The sequence below is a fragment of the Rhynchophorus ferrugineus genome, unplaced genomic scaffold, assembly GCF_030347505.1.
Source record: "Rhynchophorus ferrugineus isolate W39M unplaced genomic scaffold, kcgeb_rfMv2 rfM3, whole genome shotgun sequence".
In the NCBI taxonomy this organism is placed as follows: Eukaryota; Metazoa; Arthropoda; class Insecta; order Coleoptera; family Curculionidae; genus Rhynchophorus; species Rhynchophorus ferrugineus.
The window spans coordinates 19,342,509-19,356,798 of record NW_027472582.1 but is presented as its reverse complement, the minus strand read 5'-3'; the positions used below and the strand labels follow the sequence as shown (position 1 = coordinate 19,356,798).

The 14,290-nt window shown below is 33.0% G+C and overlaps 2 protein-coding genes across 10 annotated transcripts in view; one reads left to right on the top strand and one right to left on the bottom strand.

The window, feature by feature from the left end:
* LOC143194049 (tyrosine-protein kinase transmembrane receptor Ror) overlaps positions 1 to 14,290 on the bottom strand; it is a 236,152-nt gene that overhangs the window by 45,580 nt on the left and 176,282 nt on the right. The window lies entirely within an intron of this gene.
* The window catches only part of LOC143194050 (uncharacterized), an 80,049-nt gene that overhangs the window by 26,482 nt on the left and 39,277 nt on the right, over positions 1 to 14,290 (top strand). For 4 of the 7 annotated variants that reach the window (XM_076400602.1, XM_076400600.1, XM_076400601.1 and 1 more), the window contains one exon: positions 10,440 to 10,528. The exons of 2 other annotated variants lie outside the window; for them this stretch is intronic. In XM_076400602.1, the coding sequence (XP_076256717.1) occupies positions 10,440 to 10,528 (89 nt within the window). The remainder of the gene's footprint in view (positions 1 to 10,439; positions 10,529 to 14,290) is intronic. One more of the 7 variants, XM_076400603.1, reaches the window with a different exon arrangement.

Below are 14,290 nucleotides of genomic sequence, written 5' to 3'. Positions count from 1 at the left end.
AAATAATTACATCACACATAAATATGCTTAGTACAATGTTAATTTGCAAATTAATTGATTACTATTGTTCTATTGTACTTGCATCAATACACAAGCAAGGCGAGTAGGAGATAATATTAAAATAAATATAAATATAATTAAAATAAAGTTAAACTACTTAACTAAAGTTAAGAGTAACACTTCACACTATACAAGATCGTGTCGCGTTGTTTAGTAACTGTTACTTCCACGTTGCTGTGACCTTATTTCATGATTTAAGGCGAAATCTTAGAGAACTTCGTAAATCCATTTGATTTCGGAGTTATTGTGTAGTTTTTGTTGTTCAAATAGACTTGACTAATAAGCCGAATTCTTTGATCTTTCTTTGGTGATTTTTTTAAATCATAGGTTAAGTAGGGAATATCTTCCGACGAACCAGTGCTGTTCCACAGCTCCTTGAGCCAGGTCTGCTCTACTTTCTGTCTGACTTGACGTTCAAAAACTATATTTGAATTTGCTTTTGAAATTGGAAAAAACGTTTTGTCGTAAATTTTGAAGTAAATAAAATAAATTTAGAAAAATAAGTAAATAACCCGTTTGTATTTAATTTCAAATGTCTAATCGAAGTGATATCAGACCTTACCGGGGTTAAAGACCATCCATTTGTCATGCATTTTTTGAAGATCCAGACAATCACATTAATTCCCTAAACCGTTGGAAGTTCTGAACTCTGGCAAACTGTAATAAACGCGAATCTTAGCTAGACTGTTTAAATCGCTGTCGATTTCCGATTGTGGCTGTCAACGACTTTCCTCGGTTTCACGTCTCTTACTTTTAAGTTTAAAGTTTTTATCACTGCTGCGAACTTTTTCCAGCCGTCATTATCATTATATTGCTCTCGATCTACTTTAAATTTTTTTTGGATCTTCGCCAACGTTTTATATAATCGCAATTATCTCACAAACAAGCTAATAACTTCGATGATTGTTAATTTTATGAACGGTAGGGAATTCCGACGATATTATAGGTTGGGAAAATGTAATTTTGTTTTTTTTATAATGTATTTTAAAACGAAATTATTCAGATAATTTTATCGATGACCTTTTGCCACCTTAGATTTCTCGATAAAAACCTGAACCAAATGGTTTTCGCATTTTTTTTTTGTAGAAACCAGAACGGAATGATAGAGGGACGGGGCAAGGTCATGGCTATACGGTGAATGCACCAATACTTTCCAGGCATTATTTGCCAATTTTTTCCTAGTCCAGATTAATATTATGATCTTATAAAACTGCATCTTACATTGTGATCATAACATGTAGTTCTTCGTTTTGCCAGCGTTAGATTAAACATGTTTGATGTTTTGGTGTAACCCCATAATTATAAGTTTAAAATTGATTGATAAATCTATCTTTTGAAGTTGAGAATATATTCCGATTAACTAGTACACTTCCTACATTTTCTGCTTTTTATTTTAAACATTTTATTATTTATTATTTACCAACGAGGGTTGATCTGAACTGGACCTACTGTTTAACGTGGGCTCCGAACCATGGTTCTCGGCATAAAGTCTACCAACTGGCCAGTGACCTTCCTAGAAGACATCCGGTTTTATCTAGCCTGGTTGCTGACATGAATGGAATGGTTATTCCTTGTCGGATTTTTCACTGTTGTCTATAAAGACATTGAATAGGTCAGTTCAAAAGTCCCCGGCCTGACACATAGATGGCGCTACTATAATTAAATCCGTATGTTTTTTAGTTCGCCCTAACCCTTAAAAGATGCGTGTATACATTTGACAGCGGTCGGATCATTACCTTGTGAATTATAGCATTTTGAGAAAGCAACTTTTGTTATTGTGAAAAAAAAAATGGATAAAAAAGAATTTCGCCTGTTGATTAAATATTGCTCTTTGAAGGAAAAAATACACTTGAAGCCAAAATCTTGGCTTGATGCCGAGTTTTCGGATACTGCCCAAGGAAAATCAACCATCAAGGATTGGTATGCTAAGTTTAGACGTGGTCAAATGAGCAAAAGAGGTTGATAACGACGAAAACATGTGCTTTTGAATGACCGAAAATTGAAATTGAATGAAAAGCAGGCGCTCTAAAGATATCAACTGAATGTGCACATCATAACATTCACGAATATTTGGATATGACAAAGTTTTGTGCAAAGTTGGTGACGCGCGAGCTCACTTTTGATCAAAAATAACGACTACTTGATGATTCAGAGCAGTGCTTGAAGATGATCAAGCGTAATAAACCCGAGTTTTTGCGTCGATATGTGACAATGGATGAAACATGGCTCCATCATTTTACCAATCCACAGTCATCCGAGTGGACTGGATATGATGAACCCGCTCCGAAAGCGTGGGAAAACGAAAACAAGATTATGACGTCAGTATTTCGGGATGCGCATGGAATAACTACATTTCATAAGAACATAACATTTCATTGACTACCTTGGAAAAGGAAGGACCATCAACAGCGACTATTACGTAGCGTTATTGGACCGTTTGAAGGGCGAAATCCCCGAAAAACGGGGGCATTTGAAGAAAACGAAAGTGTTGCTTCAACAAGAAAATGCACAGCGTCCAAAAACCATGAATTAGGCTTCGAATTGCTTCCTCATCCACCGTATTCTCCAGATCTGGTCCCCAGCGACTATTTCCTGTTGTCAGATCTCAAAAGAATGCTCGCTGGGAAGAAATTTTCGTCGAATGAAGAGGTGATCGACGAAACTGAGGCCTATTTTGAAGCAAAGGACAAATCGTACTACAAAAATGGTATCGAAAAGTTGGAGAATCGCTATAATCAGTGTATCACCCTTGAAGGGAAATAAGTTGAATAAAAAAAAATTAATTTTGCCAAAAAAATTTGTTTTACTATGGTAGGCTGGGGACTTTTCAATTGACCTATTACAATTACATTTACAAACATAAAGCACATTCATGCCTCAGCAGAATTCGAACCTGCGACTATGCCAACAGTAGGATGAGCGGCTTGTCGTCTTAAACACTGCGCCTTTAATTTAATGTAATGGGTTGTGATTAATGAATATCGACATATTTGACTGACAATATTGTTCATTTACTGGCTGTTATATTAATATGCGAATATATTATCGTGAATATATTATTTTACTTAAAAAACTGTTTTATTTTATGGGAAGAAGAGGCGACTTGTTGAATGGCGACACAAAATGACACTGAGGGTTCTTATCTATTAGGTAACAGACCAACCCTTTTTACCCGTTTACCATTAAGGCAGTTTTGAAATAGACGAATACTCGGGGCCATATACATATATAATTGTTCTAATTAACATAGATTTGTGTATTATTTATACATTATATTATTTGAATCTTTGAATTGAAGTGAATAAACAGGTAAGAGACACTTTTACAACAACGAATATAAATATAATCATAAAGAAATGTATTAAACATGTGGAATTATTGTGTTTGTTTTAAGCTTCAATATAAAAATTCATTGAATTAGTTGCTACAATTTGGTGACTGGTATTGTTTATAATTGTTCCGTTTGATTACTTATAATTGATTATGAGAAAAATTACTGGAATATTAGCAACGATATCATAATATTAATCTTTTGTATGAAAACGTTCGACTTTACATCGTAAAAACCGTAAAAATTATTTGAAAACATCCATGTCTGTCATTATTTCTAATTATTGATTGTTCCGATAGACACAACAAGATTTAGCAGATCACTAATTAATTTCTTCCGCAGAAACCGAATGTTAGCTCCTAACATGGAAAATTACATCAAAAAAATTGTGTATAGTCTATTCAAAGTTTTTTTGTACATACGTCTTCAAGATGTAAATTCGTTTCAGAATCAGACAATATTTTCCTTCTCATTTTATTCTAGTTAAAAAGAGACATTATGCTGTTTGATTAGTTCGAAAGCGTAAACGAATGATTTTGTCAAAGTCGTCCGGTTGTAAGACGTATGCAAAATTCTCGAAAGCAATAGTGATAAGAAGTTATCTCTCGAACCTATAAATTGTTGGTGTGTTGTGTCGATGTACTATAAGGTAAAAATAAATCATTTTTGTTAAATTATTTTATTTAGATTAGAATTTCGTTGTGTCAAACTGAACTAAAACTCAGAGTTGATGCGGCAACATTGCAACGTTTTGACGACACAAATTTAGATGACATATGTACAAAATAACTTTCAATACACTATACATTTCTTTTGAATACCCAATATGTTGTTCTCAGAGGAAACTGGTCTTATTCATTTTGGCCATCGGCGGGACTGAGATCATTAGTCCCTGACTCCCTTTATATACTTACCTGCAAACAAATATAAATACAGACAACAGAGATATCACACCTGCGGAAAAGAACTCACAAATAGATGCTATTATTTGTTAAACCAATTTTCAAATTAGGGCCTACGATATGAAATGTAATCAAATGTAATAATGTAGCGGAGAAAGAGCAATCTTACCAGATAGTCTAGTTACAGCTGTGAACACTAATATTAAATTCTGATGTCTTATATCCTGCTTTTATACGCAAAGCGGTTGTTTAAGCCACCAAATAAACGAATCTTACTGATTTACTACGTCGAGTATTAACTACCGCTAATTATTAGTACTCAACATGCAATTAACAATAATTAAAAGATCAAATTGATAGTGTCCCGCCTTTTAATTAAATCTAATGGCACCGAATCGAGATTGAAAAAGCGCCTTGGCTTAGTGCATCAGCAGTCGGGGTTTGCATCTGTTAGAAAGGACGCCCTTGGGACTATTTACCAGAAGTTGTTACAAAAGGCTTTTATATCGGGACTCGAGAGGAAACGGCTGGAGAGGAAGTTGCCAGTCTGGTACCTAGGGGTATAATTAAAGGAAACCGTATTAACCTGAATAGAGGACGTTTCTTTTTGGGATTTTTTTGAGCAGAGAACACAGCAAAAATGTTTTCTTTCGTATCAGCCATTTCGGTGCGAGTGGCGAGATCTATGAAATAACCTATTATAACTAGCGTAAGGAACTATCCAGTGAAAATAGTCTATAGTCGCAAAAACAGTCGAAGTAAAAAACTAGTGACTGAAAACGGTAATGAATATTTCAGTGAAATGCGGGCTTCGTCTGTTTTTTATTCGTGATAATAGACGGAGATATACGAATTCCTTCCCATACTAATTTTGAGACCGGAAAGGGCGGAGATAATCGTCTGATTCTCTGTGCTGTTCAGATCAGTTCATTTTAAATAATTTTAAATTGGCAGTGTGAAAAAAGGAATTGTGATCCGAAATATATTTAATCGTATTTTAATATTCGGAAAGTAATAAAACTGACATAACAAAATAAAAGTAATTCGTTTATTTCTATTTCATTCACATGTGCTTACTTTACTTTTTCAACCGGGCCATAAGTGTGACGGTGATGTATATATTCTTTTTGGAATTGTCTTTGGGAAAGAAAAGGAAACAGAAAATTGTTATGACATACTACCTTCAAAATAATAGCTTCATTTTGAATGATGTAAATGTTTTTAAATTTTATATATTTTTTGACTTGATTGTAAAGAGGAATCGAGTTATGACTACTAAATATTTGTATCGTATATTCTCAATCAATCTTTATCAACTATTTAATCATCGCACCATTTTAAATATATTATTATTTATCGCTAATAAGGGATATTTTAAGATCATTATTCGTTAAAACTTGAATGAAATAAGTGTTCAAAAGGCTTGAACAAACATTGAGAGACTTAGAAAATCGAAAAAGTCAATCAAAAAGACCCAACAGTTGCCAAGGTAATATAAATACAACAAAATTATTTTTCTATTTATCAATCAAAATGTTGTTCGCTTTACTTTCTTACAGCAATAAATAATTTTGAAAAATATAGTTCCGAAATGTTGATATATTAATGTACAATATATAGTTATTTACAATAATACTAAATAAATTTATGTAAGCATACACTCGGCACATTATGTTCATGTCGCGGCTAAGACGGCAAAGCCAGAACGTTAAAAAATCAGTCGAATGAAACTAGTAGATCCGAAAATAGTAAATGAAAGTACACGAGTGAAACAGTCGATAGTAAAAAGCAGTCAATTACTAAACAGTTGATAGTCGTTTTCAGTCGATAGTTTCCAAAACTAATTATAACTGAGTTAAAATAGTTGATGATGAATCGACCGTCTTCAGACGTTTGCATGGAACAAGAGAGATCCAAGAGTAGAGAAAATTGGTACTGGCCTAACCGAAATTGACTGAAAGTACTATTTCGAACTGTTTCAATATCGCGATTTTATTACTTGCCAGAGAAAAAGTAGAAAACGTAGGAAGTTTTTTAACGTATTCTGATTGGCGATGAAAAGTCAACCCATTTCGGGAATCTTAATCGCAAACTTCATGGGCTAGTTCAGGAGAACCCTTCATATCACCGAAGTGGAATGTAGTGTATTACAATCTGCTGAAAGTGAATTACACTGTTACTGCAGATGTCTACTGAGGTCAATGATCAGAATACATACAAGTTTCTAATAATTTTTGTTTTATTTTACTAATTACGCTTTTTAATGCAATATCATTTCGAAAAAAATTATTTCAAAATCTATAGCTAATTAACATATATATAATTAAAAGAACAGTAGATGAAGAACTATATTGTACAGCAAATTTTGAAAAAAAATCTCCTTTATTATAACTGTAATAATGATGTGAAAGACAATTGAAATTCAGTTCAAATATTCAAATTTAATCTAGTGTTTTTTTTGTATATATGTATGTAAAACACGTATATTTTAGCTGTGGGAATAACTGTCTCCATTAAGAGCCACAGAATCATTCCAGTGCCGCTCTACTATTTCAATATCACTTTTACAGAACGATTTATCTTTTGCCTCATATTAGGCCTGTCACCAGTTGCTGTCCACTTCGATGATTATCGTCTTGATTTCGGAGTGAAGTGTTGGATCTATGTTTTAAACACGGTCAAACACAGCTCAGAACATCAACACGTTCTTGTTTTTGGTCAACAGTGAGCAAACGCCGCGGCACCCACTTTGAACAGAGGTTTCTCATAGTTTTGATATCTTTACGATGTTAGCTAACTCACGCAACTTCACTTTTGGATCATTCAAACCGATTTTGTGAATTTTTTTTATGTTTCCTGGCGTTACAACCTCATTTGGACGTCCACTTCGTTCTGCATCATCGGTGTCTCTACGACCACGTTTGAAGTTAGCAAACCAACATTTTATTGTTGTTTCTGATGGCGCCTTATAACGCTCTTCAAGCCATTGCTCCGCTTGAGCGGTCTTTTTAACAATCAAGAAGCAGTGTAAAATTAAAACACGAAATTAACAAAAGTAGTGTCATTCCTAGCACAATAACTCACAAACTTATGAGTAGAATATCATAAAATTTTAACAGCTTTCTTTTGAACGTTAGTACTAAGTGAAAAAGCGGCGAATGCAATAAAACTAGCGCCACCTATGTGTTAGGCCTCGAACTTTTCTGCATATGTGTGATATGTTTTTGTTCATTATTACATTTTGCAATTAAATTTGATCATGAAATTTTAGTTATTTTATTATGGAGCCGCGAAACTATAAAACAACCTAGTATATTATTGTCAATCATCTTAAATATTACAATGTGAATAATTTCAATGATATTCAAAACTCATTTGAAATACAACGCACGGTGCTAAGGTAACGGTGTTAGGAACTTTTACCGAACAGTCGACACTTTTAATGACAGCCATAACGACCACGATAAATATAAGTCCATCCCCGTAGACGTAATTAATTTAGTGAAAGCCACCATCTTAACTCGAGAGATAATTGAAACCAGAATTGGATAACTGGAAACTGCCCCGCTGCTACACAAAAGGCACGTTCTAAGATAAAATTCCGTCTCTCGTCCGCGAAAATTACCAAACTGCCACCCGTTCAAGTTGTTTGCTTTTAGTTTTTCTCTTGTTCCATTGTTTTTCTCTGTCTCTCGCTGTATAGGAAGCGTTGGAGAGTTAAAAATGGATTTCAGTCTAAATAAAACAAAGCCAAGTCTTTCACCCTTTGTTTGTTTTTATTTTGTTTCCTCTTTTTTTAATTAAAAAAGCTTAATAACTCGGGGCATCGAGTTTAATAAAACACGGAAAGTATATTAAATATTATTACGTTTCATATTTTTTTAATATATAATGCGAGAAAGCTAACGTAAATATATGCTTAAAGCTGTTTTACTATTTGTAGGTTGTTAGGATTTTAAGTCAAAAAATAATGTAAATAATTTTAAAAATGTTCTTAGAGAGTTGAATTTTTCATACATAATAAGGTTTAACTTAGTTACCCATTGAGAATTTGTAGAATCGATAAGGAATGTGTGAAGAAAAAAAAACACATATTAGCACGACTCTTCATTAAATAAAGCCAATTATAGAGAAAAAACTAATATAATAATCACATATGGCATCGATGAAGTCTATTTAGCTATTACTATTCTTAGATGTAACCCAACCCTTCACTAAGGTTTAGCATGAGGCATCATTCACAAATTTTAGAAAATGTTACCGAAGCAATACAGTGAAGGCTTAAACACTTGCCAGAATGTTCAGACGCAAATAAAAATACCTCTATTATACAAAAGGTCTCCACGCAATGTATTTGGGTCCTTTATTTACTTTACACAAATTAAACATATCACCATGACGATATTTGCAGATTATACTTGTCATAGATAATAGCGAAATAGAAATAACTGGACCCAGGTATGGAGGATAAAAGTTAATGAAGGCAATCAGTATATATTGACCTTATATTTAATCAAAATGCAATAGACCAATAACAATGAGCAATATCACATAATAACAATAATATCAAATATAATTCTTTACAGCAACAACACTAAGTATCTTGGTATGATCCTTGATGGAAAACTCCGAAGAAATGCCAATTATCCGTCAAATAAGTTGTACAAGAAATGTTTAAAACCTATAACCTGCGAAAAGCAATATAAATAAGATACTTTTTTTCTCTAAGACAGATAAATAAAAAGACTTCCTACTTTCATATATTGTATAATACTAGAGTAGAACAACTCAAAAGAAACAAATCATATGATCTATAGCAGCGTAGTTAAATGTGATGTATTTAACAGAAAAAATCAGCAATGCTGATGCAAGAGACTAAGTAAGGACTGATGATGGGTGTTCCTGGATATACACCTAGTGTTAAGTTATTGTTAAAACAAATTGTAGGTTAGTCAGCAACGACAAGTAATAATGTAGTAATATAAAAAATGCTTTCATTTAAGACCAAAATATAATTTATAAGGAAATATAAACCTTAGTTTAGGCAATTAATTCTTCATTTGAGGCAAATTTCTTTTCCTGAAGCATGTGTTTGTGATTGGCGGGTGGGGAAGCAAATCGAAGCGTAGTTCATTCAACTTATGCGTATTTTTTATTTTATGTATTTCATTCTGTAATACTTTGGTGAAACATTTTTTTAATAAGGCCTTGGTGAATTTCCTTGAATAACCAAACTTATTTAACTATAACAACTGAACCTTTATACTGATATATGGAATCACATGAAATCTTAAGGGTCTGTTAAAAGTGTTTGTTGAGTAATAGAAAATTGAGTTGAGTAAAAGAAATTATCTTTGAATTACTTTTGATATTTTGTTGCATATTTCTCCATCGATGAATAATCCCGAGAGATAAAATGTGTGCGCCTTGATATAGATATTTTAAAAGTGACGCAGCTGATAATCAACCTATTAAACAACAGAAAAAATGGAACAGAAACAATGTGAAGAACTGAATGCTTTGGTTGAACGAGATATCTTAACTAAATCACATGTTAAAAAATTTGTTGAAGTTTTTAAAAACATTGATTCAAATTGTCTCAGTCAGCAGCATTCAGAATAAAGCTGAGAGTATTTCTTCTGCGATTTTTTCTACGTTGTTAACTCGATAGTCGTTAAGCTTGAGCAAAGAAACACTAAACAATAGGAACACTAATTAGGGATAATGATGGCTGAAAGCCATTAAATTGCAGACCCAGTAATGATATTCTGGATGAGTAAATGTTTAGAGTTACTGAAGCGGGACTGAAATGCAGCAAAAATTCTTGATAAAAAATGAATTATCATCTTTATTTAAATAATGTTTTATTACATTATTTCGGTTTAAATACAAGAAAGAAGAGTCCAACCCTTCGATGCTCAACTGCCCGACGAATATATATCAGCCTCGACCGCTTAACAATCTGCATGATATGTTATGATAATACTGGAATTTCTGCCTGTTTGAATTTGTATTTGGTTTGATAAAGAAAACAAAACGAAGTTTTTCGTTCAACTTTCATCAGGTTCCATCCTCACGCACGACCTAAACACTAACCCCTCAACCGAAATCATTATCTTAATATGTGTTAATTAAAAATTTTTAAGGTTAGATAGGAAGTCGTCGAGAGGTATGTTGTACGAGAATGAGGAGCTTCGGTTAAAAACAATCAACATCAACGCCGAAATCGAGAGAGGTAAGTGATACGTGTACGTGTATGTAGTTGAGCACTGGGACTCTGTTTTGGTTCTAGTTCTAGTGATTTGCTGTGGTCTTCTTGAATTTCTTTCTGTTCGTAGTTATTTTGTTCAATCGATCATCGTTTCATATTGCATCGCCATCACCCTTATTAACGGTATTAGATTAACTATTATACATGTTTAGTGAATAGTTAGAAAAGTGAGATAAAATACATCCTGCCAAAAAAGTGCCGAGAATTGATCATTGGAGAATTTCTCGTAATAGCGTTATCAAAATATGTATCTCTCAATTGGCATAACAGGTCAATTGAAAAGTCCCTGGCCTACCGTAGTAAAACACATTTTTTGGCAAAATTTGTTTTCTTTATTCAACATAATTCCCTTCAAGGGTGATACACTGATTATAGCGACCCTCCAACTTTTCGATACCACTTTTGTAGTACGATTTTTTCTTTGCTTCAAAATAGGCCTCAGTTTCGGCGACCACCTCTTCATTCGATGAAATTTTTTTCCAGCGAAAACTTGGGTATGTTAGGCTTGATCATCTTCAAACACTGCTTCGAATCATCAACTCGTCGTTGATTTTGGTTAAAGGTTAGCTCGCGCGGCACCCACTTTACACGGAGCTTTATGATATGTGAATGATATGATGAACACGTTCGTTGATATCTTTAGAGTGTCTGATATTTCATTCAGTTTCAATTTACGGTCATTCAAAATTTTGTGGATTTTTTAAATGTTTTCGTCGATAACAACCTCTTTTGGGCATCCACTGCGATCTCCGTCTTCGGTGCCCATTTCACCACATCTAAACTTAGCATACCGATCCTTGATGGTTGATTTTGGGACAGTGTCCGGAAACTCGGTATCAAGCCAAGTTTTTGCTTCAACTATATTACTTCCCATCAAAAAGCAATATTTTATCAACACGCAAAATTCCTTTTTATCCATTTTTTTCACAATAACAAAAGTACACGCTTTTTTTCAGGGTTATGGCTAACTAAAAAACATATGGATTTAGTTCTAGTAGCGCCACCTATGTGTCAGGCCGAAGACTTTTCAATTGACCTGTTAGCTGTTTATGCCGCCATAGAATTTTGACATCATATCTAACTTCGTTAGTTTAGATTAATCGTTTAGATTTGGTCGCCATCAACATTTTCAATCGAAGTTAACATCACCAAAAAATAGTGATTTAAAAGGTTATTATTGCCAATGAATTTCTGAGCGAACTTTCTTTTTAAAACCACTAAAATATCACCGTGTTCACCTAATATGGAACCATCCGAGTTTATTCTCTTTAAAAAACTCAAATTACTACTTCGAGACGACTTACGACTTCGTGTTTTTATTATTACAGTATATGCTTTCTGCGAAGACGATACAATAAATTTAGATAAATAATCAACATTCTGTATTTTATTGATCAGTTCCCAGCACTATATTGACGGAATGCCTCCAAATTTTGCAGGAAAATAATTAAGATTATGATAATAAAAAAAAATTCTGATATTCTCCAATAGACTAGATAGATCTTAGACATTGTATTTAAGTTTTTAGTACCTTAATTTAAAAGAAAAAACTATTTGTCTACAACAGTAGATAATAACTATTCCATGGTGGTATTCATAGTGTTCAGCATCTAAAAAATAACTCTAAACAAGAATTCAAAGCAGTAAAAAAGCGAAAAACTTCAAAAATAAATGGAGATGAATATTGATCACCATATTTAATGTTCAGGAAGAGCAACTAGTTCAACCCAATCAATATACACTGGGGTATTGTTTATGCTTACATATGTTACTTATGCTAATGCTAAAATACAGCTGTTGTTGCTTCAGAGGTAAATCTATAAATATATAAATATAAATATTTTTTTATTTTTGGAATTATGATACTTTTCATCTAAAAAGTCATGTAATTTTGCAATTGAGCATATGAAGAAATCACTATTATATCATTCGAGCAATACTTCGAAATCGTTAGAATCTGCGTTCTTAAAACTATTTTTCAACTGACTATTAGATCTTACTGGAACTATATTATATCTTATCTATTAGATGTATGAATGTATTCTGGTAAGATTTTCACTTTATATGATAAAAAGGCATTTATTGAGAAAAAAATGGGTACCAATGAGTATATTTTTAAAATAAATCAATTTTATGAATTATTTAAAAAAATCTATATTTTTTTGATCATCTCCTATAACATTTTCTCATCTTTCTGATGACATGGCGATACCGTATAGAAAGATCGATATTTATTTGGCAAAGATTCAATCAGCAATCTATTTTTGCACTTCTTCAGCATTTCGAAACCATCTGACAGCCTAGTCATGCTATATCGATCCGAACTAGTGGTAATCCGAAGGCGCTATGTCCGCTGAGTATGCTGGGTGCGACGAACTTCCCATTCGAGCTGCAAAAGTGTATCCTTTACAACTCTTGCATCATGTGGTGAATCATGAGGTTTTGGTGGAACAATACACAACGTAAACAACGTTGTTTAATTTGTTTAGTTGACGTTAGAAGATACATCCAGTAATATTTTCGTTCGATTTTATTTGTATATGACCTTCGACCGTAGATTTCTTCAGATATTAAACACCAACGTTAATGAAAGCCGAAAATGAAGTAGGTCCCATGGTTAGCGTCTGTTTACAATTATTAATCTAATACCACTAAATGGAGAACTGTTATTTTATGCAAAGAGATATTAAAATCATCAACTTACATACTTAGGTTATTTAGTAGTTATTTTGCATTAATACCTCAAGATATCAAAATGCATATAGTCACCTAATACTGTCTCAATATATTTTAAGTACATAGAAATTACAATAATAAAAACACACTCTCTTCAGTTTTTTTATTTAATTCCAACAAGTTCGACTCGAATAATAATTATTTCCACCCCCGCATTCCTTTTCAAAAAATGTATTGTAAAAGGGACTGCATTTTCTATATTAGTCATACCAAAATGTAGTTATCGCAAACAGAATTCCCCTCACTTTTATTTTGGGCGAGATTTAAAGCTGACGTCTCCCAATCGAGACGTTATTCTTTTAACGATGCACTTCCGGAATTATTTTACGACGATTTTTTATTGCCCTCCTCAAGTGGAATCATTGGTGATTATTTCAATTTGCAATGATGGAACTACTAGTTAATGTCGTGATAAAGAGCAGTTAAAACACTACTCGTAATCTAGTATCATCTTTATTGTTAATTATAAAACTCATAATCAGTTTTTAAAATATTCGTAATTAAATCTTAAAAAACTAAAATCCTAACTATTAGGGGCTTAATTTAGTTACTTTCTTGTAATACTAAATCATTTGATATTGAAACTCTTTCATCATCAGAGTTAATATATTGCTGATACTTTTGTTGTCGTTTAGGTCATTGTAAAAAGACTCTGAGATATTCAGATATGTCGATTGAGGTTACTGTTTTTGATGTACAAGTAACATTTGTATCGCTAATAAATGATTCCTGTTGGCATTTCTTCAGATTTGTTTGGGGTAGATCCACATTGGTTTAAGAACATTTTATTATTTGCAGGTTGAGAATCACCAGGCATTGATTCAACATCAATGAATAGTCCAACCAATTAAATTTCATATTATTGACTAAAGCTCGCAACAGTTGGCGATTATCCGTGTCTGTTCAAGCCTCAGGCAATATTCGTCTACTATTTTTCAGATCGTTTTTTTATAGCTTTGGTCCATGTTTTTTGGAACTGCTCACTGCCTC